This window comes from Choloepus didactylus, chromosome 1, assembly GCF_015220235.1.
Source record: "Choloepus didactylus isolate mChoDid1 chromosome 1, mChoDid1.pri, whole genome shotgun sequence".
NCBI lineage: Eukaryota > Metazoa > Chordata > Mammalia > Pilosa > Megalonychidae > Choloepus > Choloepus didactylus.
Genome location: NC_051307.1, coordinates 87713838 through 87734951, shown reverse-complemented (window position 1 = coordinate 87734951; position 21114 = coordinate 87713838). Strand labels below are relative to the sequence as shown.

The following is a 21114-nucleotide window of genomic DNA, read 5'->3' as shown; positions in this document are numbered from 1 at the left end:
ATTCTGTAATACCAACTTTCTTTCTATGTATTCTTAAAGCATCTGTGCCTGCTATTACAATGGCACTTAACAAATTGTAATTTTGTGACTTTTGTCTTCTTGAGCAGACTGTGAACTCACTGAGGGCAGGGACAGTTATTTCTTACCCCAACTGCCTAATACATTGAAAATCTTCAATATGCTTTTTGACCAAATGGTGAAAACAGATTTTTAAGACCAATAGTAAAATATGTCGAAATTTAGGTATATAGAAAATAAATAAATGTTTGTTTCATTTTCTTTAGTGTGAAAGTCTTGGTGTTTCAGTCTACAGCAAAATTTGTATTCTATGCAGTAATTAAAGGTGTAATATCATGGATAAATTTCTAGAGTGGTACATATTGAAGTCTGAATCAGAGTCTGAATATGGCTACTACTTTAATGGGAAATAGTATAAGAGCTTTGTTAAAAGTTTCTAATTCAAAGCTTCTCATTAGTTGTTCATTGTTCAGAAACAAACTCACTGGACTGACTCTTTGGTTTCCAGTAAAGGATTTGTGACTTTGCTATGCCTAAGCTACAGTGAATATTTGGCAATCTAGAAAGGCCAAGGGAACCTAGTTCAGTCTCACTGTGGATTCTCACTACATTACAATAACTGCTAACATAGATTATTAAGCATCTATGTACTGGACTCAGCTTAAGGTTGAGAAACATGGTTATAGTGCTAGAATATGACAGAGTAGATTAATATTTATCTGATTCCAAATTATGCCCTTTTCACTAAGCAACATAATTTTCCTTACATCAATGATACCACTGTACGGCCTAAATATCTGCTAATTAAATAAATAAATCTAACATTAAGTGAAAATAAAATCACCTAGATTAAAATAATTGTAAAATTTATTTATTTACCTATTGATTAATTAATTGACTGGTTAGAATATAGTAATGAATTTCATTTGCCTCTATCTTCTCTAAGTCAGAAACCAAGATAGAACAAAAACACTTAGTATGTATATGGGTAAAGTTAAAAAAGGAAATACAAACATTCTGGGGGTCACCATGCCATGGTAGAGTCATGAAAGGCCTATATGCCTCTAATTGCATTGCTATTTACTCATATTTTTAGAAGTGGCTAAGAAATATCCAGGAAAAGTTGGAATTTGTACAAGCATAAAAATGCTTAATCTCATGACTCTGTCTTGCTACTTTAAAATAAGCATTATATTTCTATCTAGACAATGCTAATAAATCAATGACCTATGTATTAATGTCACACACTTGTTCAATGTGTGAAACTTTATTTCTGTTCAGATCAACACCATCTACCTTGAATTGTAAACTTCCAGAGAGAACTGGGTTCTACAATACAATTTTTTTTTTTTTTTTTTTTTTCCTTTTAAGCATATGATAGGAGGCTAAGTAATTTGGTATAAAGGTCATGGAATTTGGGGTCAGAGGCTTAAAGTCTGAAATCTGGGTTGTGTCAGACTCAGCTATTTACTAGCAGGGTAACCTTGGGCAAGTTACAGAATATTTTCCTTCGTCATAATTTCTTTATCCATATAAAATAAGAACAATACCAACCTCACAGGGTTGTTGTGAGAATTAAATGAGATAATACACATGAAAAATACCTTGTTAGCATGAAAGTACTAAAAATGTCGATTAGAATTTTTAGCAAATGCACAGAGGATAATAAACTCAAAATGTGGTGAATGATATCATGAACTATAAAATCTAAAAATTATATTCAAAACCAGTTTTTCCTGGAACTTAAACGGTAAATTATATTTTTTCTAATGTTTCATGCAAAGTAAATTTAAGTTATTTTGAACTCTGCTTTGTTAAATCATTGTCTCTTTGTAATTCAGCTACTTCTCAGGGCTCAGATGTTACATAATTTCAGTTGTGGTTATTTTTTGTTATTCTCATATTTCTTTTTCTTTTTTTATTAATTAACACTAGGGAAAAAGCATAGGATTAACAACCAAATGTAACTAAATTGGAGTTCCAGCACTACAACTTACTAAGTGATTCTAGGCAAACTACTTAACTACTCTGAGCTTTAGAGTTAATCATCTGAAAAGGGTGTATCCCAGTGGTGTTATGTTACATGCACAAAAAAAGAAACTGCTGTCTGAAAAATCTGGGGTAAAATTATCTTTACCTTTCTCAACTACTGGCTTATTTGGAGTCTAGAACATTGATAAATTCATGCTTCAGAAAGTTGAAAATCTGGCCATAATCATTTTGCAATGAATGTCAAATTGAAGGAGGCTATATGGCCTGTGTTTGATTCTGTTTTGGTATCTAGGAAGTGCATAAAATATTCAATGACTCCAGATTAGATTTAGTTTATAGGACCTCCTTTTCTGCTCGCTGATATTTATGACAAAGATAAGATTAACCCCTTTGAGGCAATTCTTTTGTGGACTTGCCATGATCATCATGGTTGTATCTGATCATAGAAAACATTTCATTGCATTAGGAAGAATTATGGAGAATTCTTACAAAACCTTTCTACTTTATGGCTCTTAAGTTGTCCTCAAGTTCTCTCTTGACACCTCCATGTTTTCTTATAGGCCTAATAAAATTATTCAGGGTTAGAGTAGGAAAAAAATACTATTAAAATTCTATGGAACATTTCAAAACCTTTAACAAAAGACTTAGGAATTTCCATTAATATGTGATGAAGTCAGCATCTCTCGTTTTAACAATTGCTTCCCAGAAATTTGACTTTATTCACCAATAGAGACCTGTGTTTTTGGCAAAACAGATGAAAATAAAATTTTTGAGACAAATATTCAGTCTAGGAATATTGTGGAGATATGGATAACTTTTTTGATCATCAAAGAGATTTCCACCTTCACCTGGCAAATGATGTACTTGATTCCTCTGTCTCACAGCTGGTATTTCATTCCTATAAAAGCCTGGTGCTGTCTCAGGAATTCTGGTAGCAAGTCCTAAAGAAGGGAATACAAAACTATTGGCATGTAATTTCTCAGCCCAAGTGAACCAAGAATTCTTACCTTAAAGGTGACTTTCATAATAATAATATGTAAAGGTCTCTATTTTGTGCCCAGATCAAGACAGGAACTGTTCCAACAGAATGGATGAAGCTTTCTTATTTGGAGGATGTAGTGGGGATTTAGACACATAGAATTACATGGATGGAGCATTAAGAGGAGGCTTTAAGATCCAACTATACCAGGGATGAGAATAATAGAGCTGAGTACCTCTTTATGAGTATTTTATAGCACTAGCCTGTATGAAATTTTAATAAATATAGTTAATTAAATGTTTTAATAAAGATAAAGATTTCTAACACCCATAGCCTTCACATGAATATCATGATAAATCTATTGTAGTTTGTGGACAGTAAGAATCATGAGGGTGAATGGCTGAATAGGTACCAGCTTTATCAGGACCTGATACTAGCCTAGAAAAAGATGTTTATCTGAGCAAATGATTATAAAAAAAGACACATCTTAAAAGAACACAAATCAGAAAAATGCATACCTTCTGGGCAGACACCACTCTACCGTTGAAGGCTTAGTGAGTTTTCAACTTTTTGTCCCAGGAAAACAGGGCTGTTTTCTTTAGGGGACTGCAGTTCTGTGCTAGATAAGTGGAACCAGGGCTGAATGTTACACCCACTCACTCCCTTGCGAGCTGTGTTTGTGAACTACATAAATTTCACAACCTTTCTTGATGAGTGAAAAAGGATTAAAAGGCTTTAAGGAAAAAAAAGATTAACAATTTGTGCAATTAATAGTTTAATGTATGTTTTTGCAGATAGACTGTAAGTTTCATTTGACATGGAGTATGTTTATTTTGTTCATTATTTAATCATCAGTGGATAGCCCAATGTCTGCTCATAGTAGTAGTGAAAAAATCTGTGAATAGTTGAGGGAATGAATAAATAATATGAGAGCAGTGTATTATTCTAGAAGCTGAAAATATCAGTATTCTGGTTGGCTCAGTCCTTACTCTGTTCTCTTTCAGTACTCTCAAGGAAATATCTAGTAGTCTGAGCCCTCACTCTATTTTCCCGGTAGTTCAATAGACTGTAAGTTAGTGATATCCATTTAGAAAATCAGAGTTATAACATGATTACTGGTCCTTTGGGCTTCCCTAAATCCTGACCTCTTATTCAGAGCCACTTACATTAATGTTTTAGTCTGTCTTAGCACACTTTAAACGGGTGAAGATCTGAGATAGCAAAAGAAATACTGTTAGGGGATACTGAAAAAACATTATTAAAAAAAAAAAACAAAAAACCTGTTTCATAGGGTGGTGGTTCTCAAAGTGTGGTCAAAAGACCAGAGAAGCATTAGCATCACCTGGAAACTTGCCAGAAATGCAAATTCTCAAGCCCTACCCCAGACCTACTGAATCAGTATTTCTGGGGCTTAGCAATCTGTGTTTTAATAAACTCTTGACATGATTCTGATACAGACTAAAGTTTGAGAACCACTACAACTAAGGGGAAAAAAGGGAAAAGAGAGAAGGCAAGAATAGTATTCATTATTAAGTGTTATGTATGCATAAGATAAAGGGAGATATACCCAAATATAAGCATAATAAATTGCCATTATTAATCACACCTAATGAACTGTTTCTAATAGTATGAAAAAAGAGACTGTTGTTGGGAACCCATGGCTGCTTTTCTTAATTTCTCAAAAGTTAGAATGTATTGCAAATATTCTAGTTTCCTTTAATTATATATAATGGTTATGACATTCATTAAGTGTGGTGGTTTGAAGCTATATGTACCCCAGTAAAACAAGTTCTTACATCTAATCCATTCCTTTGGGTGTAAACTTACTGTAATTAGGATCTTTTGATGAGGCTACTTCAGTTAAGGTGTGACCCACCTCATTCAGGATGGGACTTAATCCTATTACTGGATCCTTTACAAATGGAATGAAGACGAGGCGGGGAGAGAAAGAGAAGGAGAGAGGGAGAGAGGGAGAGAGGGTGAGAGAAAGCCATGGAAGCAAGGAGTTGAAAGCAATGAAACCCAGAAGAGAAGGGAGAGACCAGCAGATACAGCCAAGTGCTGTGACATTGTGGCAGAGGAGCCAAGGATCACTGGCAGCCAGTCTTCAGAAAGAAAGCATCACCTTTATGATGCCTTCATTTCGGCATTTTCTCAGCTTCAAAACTGTTAGCTAATAAATTTCCATTGTTTATACCTGACCCATTTCATGGTATTTGCTTTGAGCAGCCTACTATTCTTTCCTACTTCTAAAGACAATGAGTCTCATGAGTTTTATAAATTCTACTAAAGTCTTAAATTTGCTTTTTTTCACAGTTCAGTTTTAGTGCTATGAGATTGGGCTGAAAAGTCTGCTTTACTCGAACTTTCCTGGTGATCTTGATTGAATGCAGTAATTATAACAGCAGCAAGAGATTACAGAGGGTAGTTTCAAAATGTACTTGGTATTGGTGTTGCTATGGTATTCTGGAAATAGTACTGGACAATTTTCCTTTGTGGCCTTAAAAAGACCCTCTAATATAATGTAATAACTATTCACATTAGTTAATGAATGGAATCAGCAAATATTGATTATTTATAACATCTCTGAATAAAATACATTACACTTCGTTGGCACTTTTCCCAGAAAATAAATTTCACATATATATTTTTTTAAATAGAACATTTAATTCTTTATATAGCTCTTGTAAGGGAAAAATGCTAACTCCACAATTATGCTTGCTTATAATTTAAAGTTGCTACTAAAGAAGAGTGGAGTCCGACTAGTGAAACAGTCTAACAATCTCAAATAAGGTACTGGAAGAAGAAGCAAATCTCATCAGAGTCAATCATTTCTGCCCTAGGAACATAATATGAAAGTAGTCAAAACCTTCCTTCTTTGAAACAATCCATTTGATTGCATGCAAAATCTTCTGAAATCTACCTTACAAAAAAGAGTGTGGTGGTGGTGTTTCTAGATCTGTTCTAATGTTAATAAAGAAGAAACATCCCAAGCATTGGGCTGAAAGCAGGAGTCTAAACTCTGCAGTATTTATACTTAACTATGAAATATAGAAAATCTTTTTTCCTGGGATTGGGAACAAGAAAAAGATGTCTGTGGACACCACATCCATTCAACATTTTATTGGAGGTCGTAGTCAATTTCTTACTGTAAAAGGAAGAAATAAAATGCCATTTTCACAGGGGACATAATTGGATACATAGATAATCCAACAAAATTATATAAACTAGTGAAATTAAATAAATTTAGCAAGGCTTCTGGATACAAAAATCAAATTAAATTTTTATATTCTAGCCACAAAAATTAAAAAATGAATAAGAGATAACGTTTACAATAAAAAGCATCAAATACAAAGGAACAATTCTAATGAAAAGTGTGCAAGATCTGTACATTAGAAAATACTATTGAGAGAAAGTAAAGAAGACACATAAACGGAGAGAAACCAAGGAAAATTCAATACCATTGAATACGTTAATTCTGCCCAATTGATCTATAGATTCAATACAATTGCAGCCAATATCCTAGTATGTCTGCTAGTGTGGAAAGTGACAAGCTCTTTCTAAAAGTTTAAGGGTGTGCAAAAGACCTAGAATAGCTATGACAATCTTGAAAAAGAATCAGAACAGAATTGGCAAAATTACACTATCAGATACTATAAAGCTACGTCAATTAAAACAGTGTGGTGTTGGATCAGTAATAGACAAATACTCCAATGGAACAGAATATAAAGCCTAAAAGCATACACACAAACACACACAGGGTGAAGTCAAATAATTGGTGGCAAAAGTATCACTTCAGTGCAGGCGGGGGAAATGGCAATTTTCCCATAAATGGAGCATTATCAATTGGAAAACCAATTAGAATAAATGAACCTTGACCCCTACCTCACATTACACATAGAAATAAATTCCGAATGGAACTTCAACTTAAACGTGAAAGGTAAAAAAATAAGACTTCTTGATGATAACATAGGAATATATCTTCATGATGTTGGGGTGGGCAAATGTATTTTTAAAAATAGGACACATAAAACACACAATGAAATAAAAGACTGATAAACTGGATTACATTAAATTAAAAACTTCTGTTCAACAAAGAGTGAAAGGCAAATCACTGACTGGGAGAGATATTTTCCATTACAAACATCCAACAAAAGAGTTCTATGTAGCTTATCTACAAAATTCCTATCACCAATAAGAAAAAGTCGGCAACCCAATAAATATTGGCAAAAGATTTGAATGCCTTATAACAGAAGTTTTGAAATATTCAGTAAACATAAGGAAAGCTCACCAAAATCATTAGACATCAGGGATATACAATTCAATTTAATTGCAAAATGAGATATCACTACATACACCCCAGAATGAATAAAATAGAAAAAAAAAAGACAATTTCAAACATTGATAAATAGGTGGAAAAAATGGAACTTTCATAGTGGAAGTAAATGGTACAACTGCTTTTGAAAACTCATTAGCTGTATTTACTCAAGCTGAACATAACATACTCCATGACCCCCAAATTCCACTCACAGCTATTTATCCAACATAAGTGAGTTTATATTTGCATTAAAAATATGTACATGATTGGTTACATGAACTTTATAACAGCTCCTATCTGAAAACCACTTAAATGCTTGGCAACAATAAACATATAAATAGAGGAACATTCATATACAATGGAATATTGCAGAAAATAAAAATCATGCAGCAACTAGTTGAATATCATATACATAATGTTGAGCAAAATAAACAAGAAATAAACAAGTAAACACTGTATGATTCCATTAATAGGATGGTGCAAAACTAATCTATTCTGATAAAAATCAGAACAGCAGTTACCTTTGTGGGGGTTAGTGGTTAAAAGGGGAATTGAGAAAGCCTCTGGAGTTCTAAAAATGTTCTATATCTTGACCTGGCTTTTGTTCTTGTGAGGATATTCATTTGTAGAAATTAATCTAGTTGGATCTTTAAGATCTGTGTATCTTGTGGTTTGCATATTATATCTCAATTAAAAAAAGTGTACCAAACAAAATAGGGCAAATGTATATTAGAAAATTCTAAATAAAAAAGCAGAGGATGTGGTATTAATAGTAAACAAGTTGGAATTCAGATGAGGAACACATAATATGAAACAAACTATGGTGATAAATACTGAAGTATGTACTTTAAAATGTGGATATACTTTTTGAATTTCTATGCATAAATTATGATAGCATGGATATTCTTCAAAATAAAACTATAGAAGATACAAGGAAAAATAGACAGTAACACATTATTAGTACAAGATTTTAATTCACTTCTCTCTATCCCCTTGATAGGTCAAGTAATCAAAATATAACTAAGGACATGAAAGACTTAAATAACACAACCAAAGTGCTGACAATTTTAGCTACACAATGTTACATATTTACCTTAAATAACTCTTGGGCAAAGAAATATAAACAAATTGACTACCATAAAGTAAATAATGCTAATGAATTAATAACTTGTTAGAAGTTATGTCATACATCTAAGGAAGAGTTCATTAGGAAATTTGGTCTTTAATACTTATATCGCTACATAGAAAGAATAAATATAAATGTATTAGTCATCTAGCACAAAAAGTTGAAAAGTGAAAAACCTGTTTGGGGCAAAATAAAAAAAACAAAAACAGAGATGAACTGATAGTTAGCCTAATTAAAGAAAAACGGAATCTTTACTTTTGCATATGTTTGAAAATTTTCCTTAGGGAAAATATTTGTCTTTAAAGAAGAAGTACACATATACAAAATAAGAAATTATAAATGGTAACTTGTCAGGTGATTCTACCAAAACTGTAAAGAGCAGATAGGTCCAACAGTACTGAAATGGTTGAACATGAAAGAAAGAAAGGCCTTAACAGAAAAGTCTTAAAAGAAAAGATTGATGTCTGATTATATATACATACATACATACATACACACACACACACACACACACACACACACACACACACTCACACACACTCTAAGGGATGTGAAGAAAGAGGAACACTCATTCACTGATGGTGGGAATGTAACATGGTGCAACTACTGAGGAAGACAGTTTGGCAGCTTCTCAGAAAGCTAAGTATAAACTTCTGCAGAAGATGTAGGAGTAGGGAGCTCCAGAACTCAGTCTTTCCACCAAAACAAAATATTAAACAGGCAGAAACTGTCTGAAACAACTATTTTGAAACTTCAGAGGCCAGAAGAACACTGTACAGCATCCAGGAAAGAACAGGAGGAAGAGACTGATAGATTACAGTAAAGAATAGAAAACTGCTCTCTTTGCATGGCAGCTACCAGCACCCATCCTCCACTCTTGTGGCAGGATGCTGTGGGGTCCAATCCCTGGCTACCTCACTGGTGAGAGAAAGGGACACAAAAATCCTCTTTCCTAAGAAAAGAGGTCGGCACAGCTGCTCACTGACAATGGCTTTTGATTAGAGAATTTGGATTGCTGGGGCACAATTCTGAGGGCAGCTACTGTTTCAATCTGCCTCTGACAAAGGCCATGGTAGCCACTGTTTCAATCCTTCTTGGACAAGGGCTGAGGTAATGGAGATGTAAAGGCACTGCTCCCTCACGGCTGCAGGGGACAGTTAGCCGAAGGGCTGCATTTGCTGTGCAGGCCAGAAAAGCTCAGTTTGGGTTACTGTCAGAGAAGCTCTTGGAACCCTTCGTGATTGTGCCAGTTCGATGTATTATGTCCCCCCAAATGCCATTATCTTTGATGTAATCTTGTGTGGGCAGATGGATCATTGTTGATTAGATTGTAATTCTTTGAGTGTTTCCATGGAGATGTGCCCCACCCAACTGTGGGTCATGACTCTGATTGGATAATTTCCATGGAGGTGTTACCCCACCCATTCAGGGTGGGTCTAAATTAAATCACTGGAGCCATTTAAATGAGTTGACAAACAGAAGGAACTCAGTGCAGCTGAGAGACATTTTGAAGAGGAGCTACAGCCAAAAAAGACACTTTGAAGAACATACTGGAACTGACAGAGGCGCTTCAGCTTACAGAGACATTTTGGAGACAGTCTTTGAAAACAGACTTTTGATCTGGAGAAGCTAAGAAAGGACAAATGCTCCAAGAGCAACTAAGAGTAACATTTTTGAGGAGCTGAAGCCTAGAGAGGAATATCCTGGGAGAAAGCCGTTTAGAAATCGGAACTTGGAGCAGATGCCAGTTGTGTGCCTTCCCAGCTAACAGAGGTTTTCTGGATGCCATTGGCCATCTTCCAGTGAAGGTACCCAATTATTGCTGCATTACCTTGGACACTTCATGGCCTTACAACTGTAACTGTATAACCAAATAAACCCCCTTTTATAAAAGCCAATCCATTTCTGATGTTTTGCATTCTGGCAGCATTAGCAAACTAGAACAGTGATCCTCTCCCTCATGGCACTTTGCAGCCAATCTGTACCTGCTTTGTGGGTCCTTGTCCCAGCAGGAAATGGGAAAGACTGACTTGGGAAAGTCTTTTCCAGTGTACCTCTCCTCCCAGAATTTGCCCTCAAGGCAAAAGAAAATTAAGACAATGGAAAGAGTTAAGAAAACTACAGAGACAGACAGTCTGGGACAAAGTTCCACCAACTTCAAACACTAAGGAGAGGGAGGTCTGGCTCTTGGGAAACAGAGAGCACAACCAAACTCCTGTAAACAGAGGAACTCTAAAACAACTAATAAGCAAAAGCCCAGGAAAAGACAGAGGCCCAGAAAGACAGGGAAAACCCGGCACACTGCATTTGCCTTGGGCAGACTTTCCTGATAGGAGAGTTGAAGCCAAGAAAATCTCTGTCTTTTCACTAACTAGTTACTAAACCAAGAAGGAGACATCTCAGAAAATAAATCCCAGAGTTAATGTTTTAAAATATTAAAATGTACAGTGTGAAACAAAAGAAAAAAAAGACAAAAGAAACAGGAAATGATGGCCCATCCAAATGAAAAGGATACAAATACAGAAAACACCAATGAAGAAGAGGAGAATGTGGACATACTGAACAAAACCTTTAAAAAAAAAATCTCAAAAAAGCTCAAGGAAATGAAGGAAAATACAGAGAAAGAACTAAAGGATATCAGGAAAACAATGAATGAGCAATATGAGAGTCTAAGTAAAGAGATAGACATTTAAAAAAAGGAAGACCACAGTAACTGAAATGAAAAATGCCCAGGAGGGTTTTAAGAGCACACTGGAGCTGGCACAAGGATGAATCAGTGCCTTGAAGTGAGTCAGGCTGAGGAGCACAAAGGAAAAAGAAATATTAAAAGCAAAACAGCCTAAGATAGCTACGGGGCACCATTAAGCTAATCCATATACATGTTATGGGAGTCATAGGAGGAGAAGAGAGAAAAGGGCAGAAGCAGTAGTAAGAAATAATGACAGAGAACTTCTCAAACTTAGCTGCAAGAGGAAAGCAATGTGGTATATACAAGGGAGTCCCAATTAGATTGAGTGCTGATTTCTCAACAGAAACCATGAAGGCAAGAAAGCAGTGGGTTGAAATAATTAAAGTGCTGAGAAAAAAACTATTGCCAACCAAGAATTTTATATCTGTTGAGACTCTCTTTTAAAAATAAGAGTGAGAATAAGACATTCTCTGATAAATAGGAGCTGAGGGATTTCAAGGCCCTACAAGCAAGGTGAAAGGGAGTTCTTCAGACTGAAAGGAAAGGGCACTAGACAGCGTTCTAAGTAGCATAAAGAAATAAAGAACTATGATAAATATAACCATTTGGGTAATTATAAATGCTAGTATAATTGTAGTGTGTTATTTGGTATATAACTCTACTTCTTACTTCCTACAGGTGCTAAAATGCAAACGCATAAAAAATAATGATAAATCTATGTTTTTGGATATACAATGTACAGAGATATAAATGTAACAAGTACAAAAAATGGTGGATGAACAGAGGAGTATAGGAAAACTATATGTGTGTGCTATTGAAGTTAAGTTGGTATTAAACCAATGATTGTTTCATATACATATATATATATATATCATATATGTTAAATTTTACCCCATGGTAACCATAAGAGATAAAAAATATTTCCAAATAGAAAAGAGAAGGCACTCAATACAGTACAAAACAAAAAAGCAAATAAATATAAAAGTAGGCATTAATAGAAGTACGGGACAAAAAAGTCCTGAGACTTACAAAGGCTAAATAGCAAAATGGCAGAAGAAAGTCTTGTATTATCAGTGGTAACTTTAAATGTAAATGGATTAAACTCTCCAGTCAAAAGGCAGAGAGTGGCAGAATACATGTAAAAGAATGACCCAACAATATGCTATCTGCAAGTCACTCACCTTAAATTGAAAGTTATTAGTAGGTTGAAGGTGGAAGGATGGAAAAAAAAAAAAAAAACATACCATGCAAGTAGTAACCAAAAGAGAGCTGAGGTGGCTATACTAATATCCAATGAAATAGACTTTAAGTAAAAAAAAAGTTTTGAGGAATAAAGATGGTGATTATATACTAACAAAGGGGACAATTCAATAGGAACATCTAAATTATAAACACATATGTACCTAAAAGCAGAGGCCTGATATACATGAAGCAAATACTGACATATTTGAAGGGAGAAATTGACGGTTCTATATCAAGAGTAGCAGACATTTAATACACCCTTTTCATCAATAATGGATAGAACATCTGGTTAGAAGATCAATAAGGAAGTACAGGACTTGAATGATACTCTAAACCAACTAGATCTAACAGACACATATAAAACACTTGACCCATCAAAAACAAAATACACATTCTTCTTGAGTGCACATGGATCATTCTCCAGGATAGACCATATGTTGGGTCACAAAAAGTCTCGATAAATTAAAAAACATAGAAATCATAAAAGGTATATTTTATGACCATACTGGAATGAAGCTAGAAATCAATAACAGAGGGAGAAATGGACAACTCACAAAAATGTGGAAGTTAAACAACATACTTTTAAGCAATCAGTGGGTTTAAGAGGAAATTAGGAGTGAGATTAGGAAATACCTTGAGGCAAATGAAAGTGAAAATACAACATAACAAAACTTATGGGATGCAGTTATGGCAGTGCTGAGAGGGATATTTATGGCTTGAAAGGCTCACATTAAAAAAGAAAGACTTCAAATAAGGGACCTAACCTCAAAACTGGAAGACCCAGGAAAACAAGAGTAAACTAAACCCAGAGTGAGGAGAAGGAAGGAAATAACAAAGATTAGAGCAGAGATAAATGAAATAGAAAACAAAAAGCAATAGAGAGGAGTGACATCATCAACATGGCAATTTAAACAGTTACTGAAAACCTCTCCCCAGAGATTCAGGAAAAAAAAAGGGGGGGACAATTCTCACTTGTTCAGAACTCTGGAGGAAGTTATAGATTGGAGAAGGAGCCCACAAATGCTGAATAAAAGAAAGAGGAGAATAAAAGGCAGGAAACTTCTGTCCCGGACATGCAGTCCTCTCCCTTCCCCCTCACTTAGTCCTACACACCTCGGGAAGTACATAGAAGCAGCAGCCAGGATCCTTCCCACCTTCCACTGGGGACACAGACTATAAAATCTCTTACAGCAGTGAGACAGATCCCCATCTATATCCAGACACAGAGAACCAAGCCCAGAGGGACCCAGGGCAGGATTTAAGCTGTGGCAGAAAGTGGAATACACAAGGACAGCAAAGAGGAATTTCTGAAATGGAGGAATATGGAGGGTACCAAAAAATCTTCTCTAAAAGCATCAAGAAGCCAGGCAAAAAAATACTCGAATCAACTGTTTTGGAACTCCAGGGACAGGGGAGGACATTTCACAGCCTGGGTCAGTGAGGAGCAAAGAGTGTGAGAAAACATGGACATACACTGTGTTTCCAGCCCTAGGTCATGGTGTCCATCCCCCACACTTGAAGGAAAAGCAGCAGGTGGCCTGATCCTTGTCTGGGGCACATGGGCTAATCCTCCACCACAAATAAAGTGGGGACACAGCCCCAAATTGAGCCAGATTTTGGCCAGAGAAGTGAGTGCACAGGAACCCCAAAGTTTCAGCCCTGCCTTGTCAGACACTGCCTGGACTCCAGGAAGTGAACTGCTTCTGAGGACAGTTAACTCACCGAACAGTGCCATCTGCTGGGCAGGCTGGAAAGTGCAGGGAATTCCAGGGCTTTCAGAGCCTCTCCAAATGCTATCCTAGGCCTATTGGAGCTGGTCTATACCACCTGCATGGGAACCCGATCCTGTTTTGGCTGAGAAATACAGATGACCCAACTGTCAAAACAGTGCCCTAAAACAAACCCAGGTCTTACTGGCCAGTGAAAAGCAGAGCACTCCTGGCCTGGTTGGTGGATGGGGAAGTTGAACCTCTTAGTCTACCAGCCTGAGGTCTTTCCACACAGGAGCGTGGGAATCACCAGACACATTGTTCCCACAGGCGCAGTTTCAGCTGAGGTACACAGTGCCCATCCCTTACCCCCAGAGTCAGTGGCTTCCAGCACACATTGAGACCTGTGGCTTTGACTGGATTGTTGTCTGGTTGGGTCCCTGCCCAGCAGGCTATAGCAGTCAGGGAGAGGCAGGCTTGTGGGGAAGAGGTATCCCAAGAGCACCATCTGCTGGGAAGACAGGAAAGTGCAGTCTGGCAAATTGCTTTTCTGCCCAACCCCTAATGGACTTTCAAAGGGTTGCACCTCCTGTGTGAGGCCCTGGCCCTCATTTGGCTAGGAATTACTGACAAACCAAGTGCCAAAGGAGACACTCAATGCAAACCCAAGCAAAAACAAAATATTAGATGAGCGAGGGAAACCAACTTTCAAAATAACAGTATCAAGATAACAACAAACCAACAACAAAAAAAATCACAAACCATATGAAGAAGAAAGAAGATATAGCCAAGCCAAATCAAAATAAAAAGCTGGAGGAGATACAGAATTTGGAACAACTGATCAAAGACATTCATACAAATCTACTAAATAACTTCAGTGAGTTTGCTGAAGTGATAAAGGATATCAATAAGATACTGGAAGAACATAACAAAGAATTTGACAGAATAAATAAAAAATAGATCTTATGGAAATGAGAGATACTTCAGATCAAATTAAAAATATACTAGAGACACACAAAAGAAAATTTGAAGAGGCAGAAGAAAGAATAAGTGAACTAGAGGACAGACAAGTGAATTCAAATGCACAAAAGAACAAATGGTGAAAATGATGGAAAAGTTTGAGTTGGATCTCATAGAAATGTTGGACAACATGAAGTACACAAATATAAGAATCATTGGTGCTACAGAAGGAGAAGAGGAGAGTGCAGGGCTAGGAAGATTATTTGAGGAGATAACTGGGGAAAATTTCCTAACCCTTATAAAATAAATAAATATGCAAATCAAAGAAGCCCAACAAACTCCGAATAAAATAAATCCAAACAGCTCCCTCCAAGAAACACACTAATCAGATTGTAAAATTCTGAAGAGTAGGAGAGAGTTCTGAAAGCAGCAAGAGAAAAGTGAATCAACACATACAAGGGAATCTACATAAGACTAAAGCGCTGACTACTCATCAGGCACCATGGAGGTGACCAGGCAGGGATACTATATATATATAAGATTCTGAAAGAGGAAAACTGCCAGCCAAGAATTCTTTATCCAACAAAGCTGTCCTTCAAAAGTGAGGGAGTGTTTAAAATTTTCACATTTAAACAAATGCTAAGAGAATGTGTTAACAATAGACCTGCCCTAAAAGAAATATTAAAGGGATGCTCCATCAGCTGAAAAAAAAAAGAGGAGGAGGGCATAGAATTCAAGAGTATTAATAAGAGTAACTTAAAGGATAAAGGAAGAGAGAGAAAAAAATAGATCTGACAAAAATCAAAGGATAAGATGGTTGAATCAAGAACTGCCTTTATAGAAATAACTTTGAATATTAACAGAATAAACTCCCCAATTTTTATTGGGCACAGATTGGCAGAATGGACTAAAAAATATGATCCAGCTATATGCTGTTTACAAGTCACTCATCTTAGACCCAAAGACACTAAATGGTTGAAAAGTTAAAGGATGGAAAAAGATTCTATGCAAGCAATAACCAAAAGAAAGCTGGGTACCTATACTAATATGAGACAAAAGAGACTTTAAATGTAAAGATGACATAAGAGACAAGGAAGGACACTGTATATTATTAAAAGGGGAAATTCATCAGAAAGAAATAACAATCATAAATATTCATGCAGCCAATCAAGGAGCTCCAAAGTATGTGAGGCAAACACTGGCAAAACTGAAGGGAGCAACAGATGTTTCTACAGTAACAGTGGCAGACTTTAACACACCTATCTGTTCTATAGAGCAAAACCAGACAGGATCAATAACAAAATAGAGAAGTTAATATGACAAGTGAATTAGACATAATAGAAATATATACATTCCTGCACCCCAAAACACAAGGATATACATTCTTCTCAAGTGCTCATGGAACATTATCCAGGGACAGAAAACAGGTCTTAATGATTTTTAAAAGATGGAAATTATTCAAAGTGCTTTCTCTGATCATATTGGAATGAAGTTGGAAATCAATAATCAACAAAGAACTGTAATTTAAAGAAATATATGGAGGTTAAACAACACACTCTTAAGCAATCAGTGGGTCAAAGAAGAAATTGCAAAAGAAATCAGTAAATATCTAGAGATGAATGAAAATGAGAACACAACATATCAAAACATATGGAATTAGTGAAGGCGTTAATGAGAGGAAAATTTGTGGCTCTAAATGCCTACATTAAAAAGGAAGAAAGAGCTAAAAACAAAGATCTAACTAAACAACTGAAGAAACTAGAGAATGAGCAGCAAACTAACCCTAAAGGTAGTAGAAGAAAAGAAATAACAAGGATAAAAGCAAAACAGAGCAAGTAAGTAGAACCAAAAGTTGGTTCTTTGAGAAGATCAGCAAGATTGACAACTCCCTAGCTAGACTGACAAAGTCAAAAAGAGAGAAGATGAAAATAAATAAAATCAGAAATGAGGGGGGACATTACCGTAAACCCCCCAAAAATAAAACATCATAAGAGGATACTATGAACAACTGTATGCCAACAAACTAGACAACTTAGATGAAATGGACAATTTAGAAACACATGAACAGTCTATACCAATTCGAGAAGAAACAGAAGACCTCAATAAACCAATCACAAACAAAGAGATCCAATCAGTCATCAAAAACCTTCCTACAAAGAAAAACCCAGGGCCAGATGGATTCACAGAAGAATTTTGCCAAACATTACAGGAAGAACTAATACCATTCCTGCTCAAAGTCTTCCAAAAAGGAAGTGAAGAAAAAGGCACTCTACCTGACTCATTCTATGAAGCAAGCATCACTGTAATACCAAAACCTGATAAAGATACTACAAAGAGGAAAACTACAGACCCGTCTCTCAAATGAATATAGATGCAAAAATTCTCAACTAAATACTTGCAAATTGAATCCACAGCACATTAAAAGAATTATATACCACAACCAAGTGGGGTTTATTCCAGGCATGCAAGGGTGGTTCAACACCAATCAATGTAATAAAACACATTAACAAATTGAAAGGGAAAAATCACATACCATTTTCATTGATGCAAAAAGGGCATTTGACAAAATTCAACATACTTTCTTGATAAAAACACTTCAAAAGGAAGTAATTGAAGGACACTTACTCAATATGATAAAGGACATATATGAAAAAACCACATCCAGCATCATACTCAATGATGAGATATTGAAAGCCTTCCCCCTAAGATCAGGAATGAGACAAGGATGCCTACTGTCACCACTGTTATTCAACATTGTGCTAGAAGTTCTATCTAGAGCAATTAGGCAAGAAAAAGAAATAAAAGGCATGGAAAAGAAGAAGTAAAACTCCCATTATTTGCAGGTAACATGATCCTATTTTGAAAAATCCTGAGAAGTCTATGACAAAGCTACTTGAGGTAAAAAATTCAGCTAAGTGGCAAGATACAAGATCAATGTGCAAAATCAGTAGTGTTTCTGTATACTAGTAATGACGTAACCAAGGAGGCAATTAAGAAAAAATTCCAATCACAATAGCAACTAAAAGAATCAAGTTTCTAGGAATAAACTTAACCAAGGATGTAAAGGACCTGTACACAGAAAACTACAAAACATTGCTAAAAGATATCAAAGAAGACCTAAATAAGTAGAAAGACATTCCATGTTCATGGATATGAAGGTTAAATATCATAAGATGTCAATTCTACCTAAATTGATCTACAGATTCAATGCAATACCAATCAAAATTCCAAGAACCTAGTTTGCAGACTTGGAAAAGTTAGTTATTAAATTTTTTTTGGAAAGGAAAGTTGCCTCAAATAGCCAAAAGCAACCTAAAAAAGAAGAACAAAGTGGGAGGATTTTAAAGCTTATTATAAAGCCAAATAGTCAAGACAGCATGGTATTGGCACAAACATAGATATATTAATCAATGGAATCAAATTGAAAATTAAGAAATAGATCCTCAGATCTATGATCAATTGATTTTTGTTAGGCCCCACAATCTACCAAACTGGGACAGAACAGTCTCTTCAATAAATGGGGATGGCAGAATTTGATATCCATGTCCAAAGGAATGAAAGAGGACCCCTACCTCACATCATATACAAAAGTCAACTCAAAATGGATCAAAGACCTAAATATAAGAGCCATTACCATAAAACTCCTAGATGAAAATATAGGGAAACATCTTCAAGACCTAGTGATAGGAGGTACCTTCTCAGACCTTACACCCAAAGCACAAGCAACAAAAGGAAAAAACAGATTAATGGAAACACCTCAAGATTGAACACTTCTGTGATTCAAAGGACTTTGTCAAAAAAGGTGAAGAGGCAGTCAACTCAATGGGAGAGAAGAGGTGATGACCATATATCTGAAAAGAGTTTGATATCCAGTATATATAAAGAAATCCTACAACTCAACAATAAAAGGACAAACAACCCAAATATAAAGTGGGCAAAGGATATGAATAGACATTTTTCCAAATAGGAAATACAAATGGCTAAAAAGCACATGAAAAGATGTTCATCTTTATTAGCTATTAGGGAAATGCAAATCAAAACCACAGTGAGATATCATCTTACACCTATAAGAATGCTGCTATTAAACAAACAGGAATGCTATTAAACAAACAAATGTTAGAGAGGATATGGAGAACTAGGAACACTTATCCACTGTTGGTGGCAGTGTAAAATGGTACAGTCACTGGGGAAGTTTGGTATTCCTCAGAAAACTAAATATCGAGTTGCCTTATGACCCAGCAATTGCACTACTTGGCACATACCCAGAATATTTGAAAACAGAGACACGAATAGACATTCACACACCAATGTTCATAGCAGCATTATTCACTATTGCCAAAAGATAGAAACAATCCAAGAGTCCATCAACAGATGAGTGGATAAGCAAAATGTGGTACATACATACGATAGAATATTATGCAGCAGTAAGAAGGAATGAGGTCCTGAAGCATGTGACAACATGAATGAACCTTGAGGACATAACACTGAGTGCAATAAGCCAGACACAAAAGGAGAGATATATGATTTCATTAATATGAACTAACTAGGACACGTAAACTCGTAGTCTTGAAATGTAGAATGTAGGGCACCTAGAGATAGACAGATCCTAGATAAGGGGGAGCAGTTACCTAATATGTACAGAACTGTTAATGAAGTTGAAGTTAATTGTTTGGGAATGGATAGAGGTGATGGTAGCTTATAATCCAAATAATTATTTGGATTATAAGTAATAGTGCTGTATAGTAGTTAAATTTGATTTAAATTGGTTGTTTAAAGTCATGTTTATCACTGATTAACATTACAAATATAAATAAGTTCTTGCAAGAGCTACTAAAAATTAAAAATTAATAGAGGGGTAGAGGGAAAAATATAGCTATTGTAAACTATGGACTATAGTTAATAGTAAAATTTTAATATTCTTTCACCAACAGTAACAAATTTACTACACCAATACTATGGGTCAATAATGGGGGGTGATAACGGGTGTAGGAGGATTTGAGTTTTATTTTTTATTCTTATTTCTGTTCTGGAGTAATAAAAATGTTCCAAATTGATCTAAAGGGATATATGCACAACTATGTGATCATACTGTGAGCCAGTGTTTGTATACTTTGGATGGTTTGTGTGGTATGTGAATATATCTCAATAAATTTGAAAAAAAAGCAATAGAGAGAATCAACAAAACCAAAAGTTGGTTCTTTGATAAGAGCAATGAAATTGACAAACACTTAGCTAGACTGACAAAGAAAAAAAGAGAGAAGATACAAACAATGAAAATCAGAAATGAAAATGTAGACATTACTACCAACCCTGCTGAAATACAGGTGATTATAAGAGGATGCTTTGAAAAACAGTATGCCAAAAATTATATAACCTAGAGGAAATGGACAAATTTTTAGAAACACACAAACTACCTGCATTGACTGAAGAAGAAATAAAGGATCTCAACAAACCATTTACCTGTAAAGTGATTGAATCCATTATCAAAATCCTCCCAACAAAGAAAAGCCTAGAACCAGATGGCTTTACAAGGGAATTCTATCAAAGGAAAAGGGGCTTTTCTGGGGTACATAACAGCTTCAAATAGCATAGCTACCCAAAGCAATTTATAGATTCAGTGCAATCCCAATCAAAATTCAGATGACCTTCTTTGCAGAAACGGAAAAGCTAATCATTAAATTTATATGGAAGGGTAAGGGGCCCCGCATAGCTAAAGCCATCTTGAAAAAGAAGAATGAAGTTGGAGTACTCACACTTCCAAATCTTACAAATTACTGCAAAGTCATAGTAATCTAAACAGCATGGTACTAGCACAAGGGCAGACATATAGATTAATGGAATAGAATTAAGAGCTCAGAAATCAACCCTCACATTTATGGTCAACTGATTTTTGAAAGGTGGCAAAGACCACCTTTCAAGAAAGAATAGTCTCTTCAACAAATAGTAGCAGAAAAACTGAATTCCATTTGCAAATAAAGGAGGTGGACCCATATCTCAAATCTTAACAAAAATCAACTCAAAATGGGTCAAAGACCTAAATATAACAGTTAGAACTATGAAACTTCTAGAAGAGAACATAGG

The 21114-nt window shown here is 35.6% G+C and overlaps 1 protein-coding gene across 8 annotated transcripts in view; it reads right to left on the bottom strand.

Annotated features, from left to right (window-relative positions):
* STXBP5L (syntaxin binding protein 5 like) overlaps positions 1-21114 on the bottom strand; it is a 553599-nt gene that overhangs the window by 105272 nt on the left and 427213 nt on the right. For 5 of the 8 annotated variants that reach the window (XM_037836387.1, XM_037836395.1, XM_037836401.1 and 2 more), the window contains one exon: positions 2859-2951. The exons of the other annotated variants lie outside the window; for them this stretch is intronic. In XM_037836387.1, coding sequence (XP_037692315.1) covers positions 2859-2951 — 93 coding nt within the window. The remainder of the gene's footprint in view (positions 1-2858; positions 2952-21114) is intronic. 8 annotated transcript variants of the gene reach the window in all.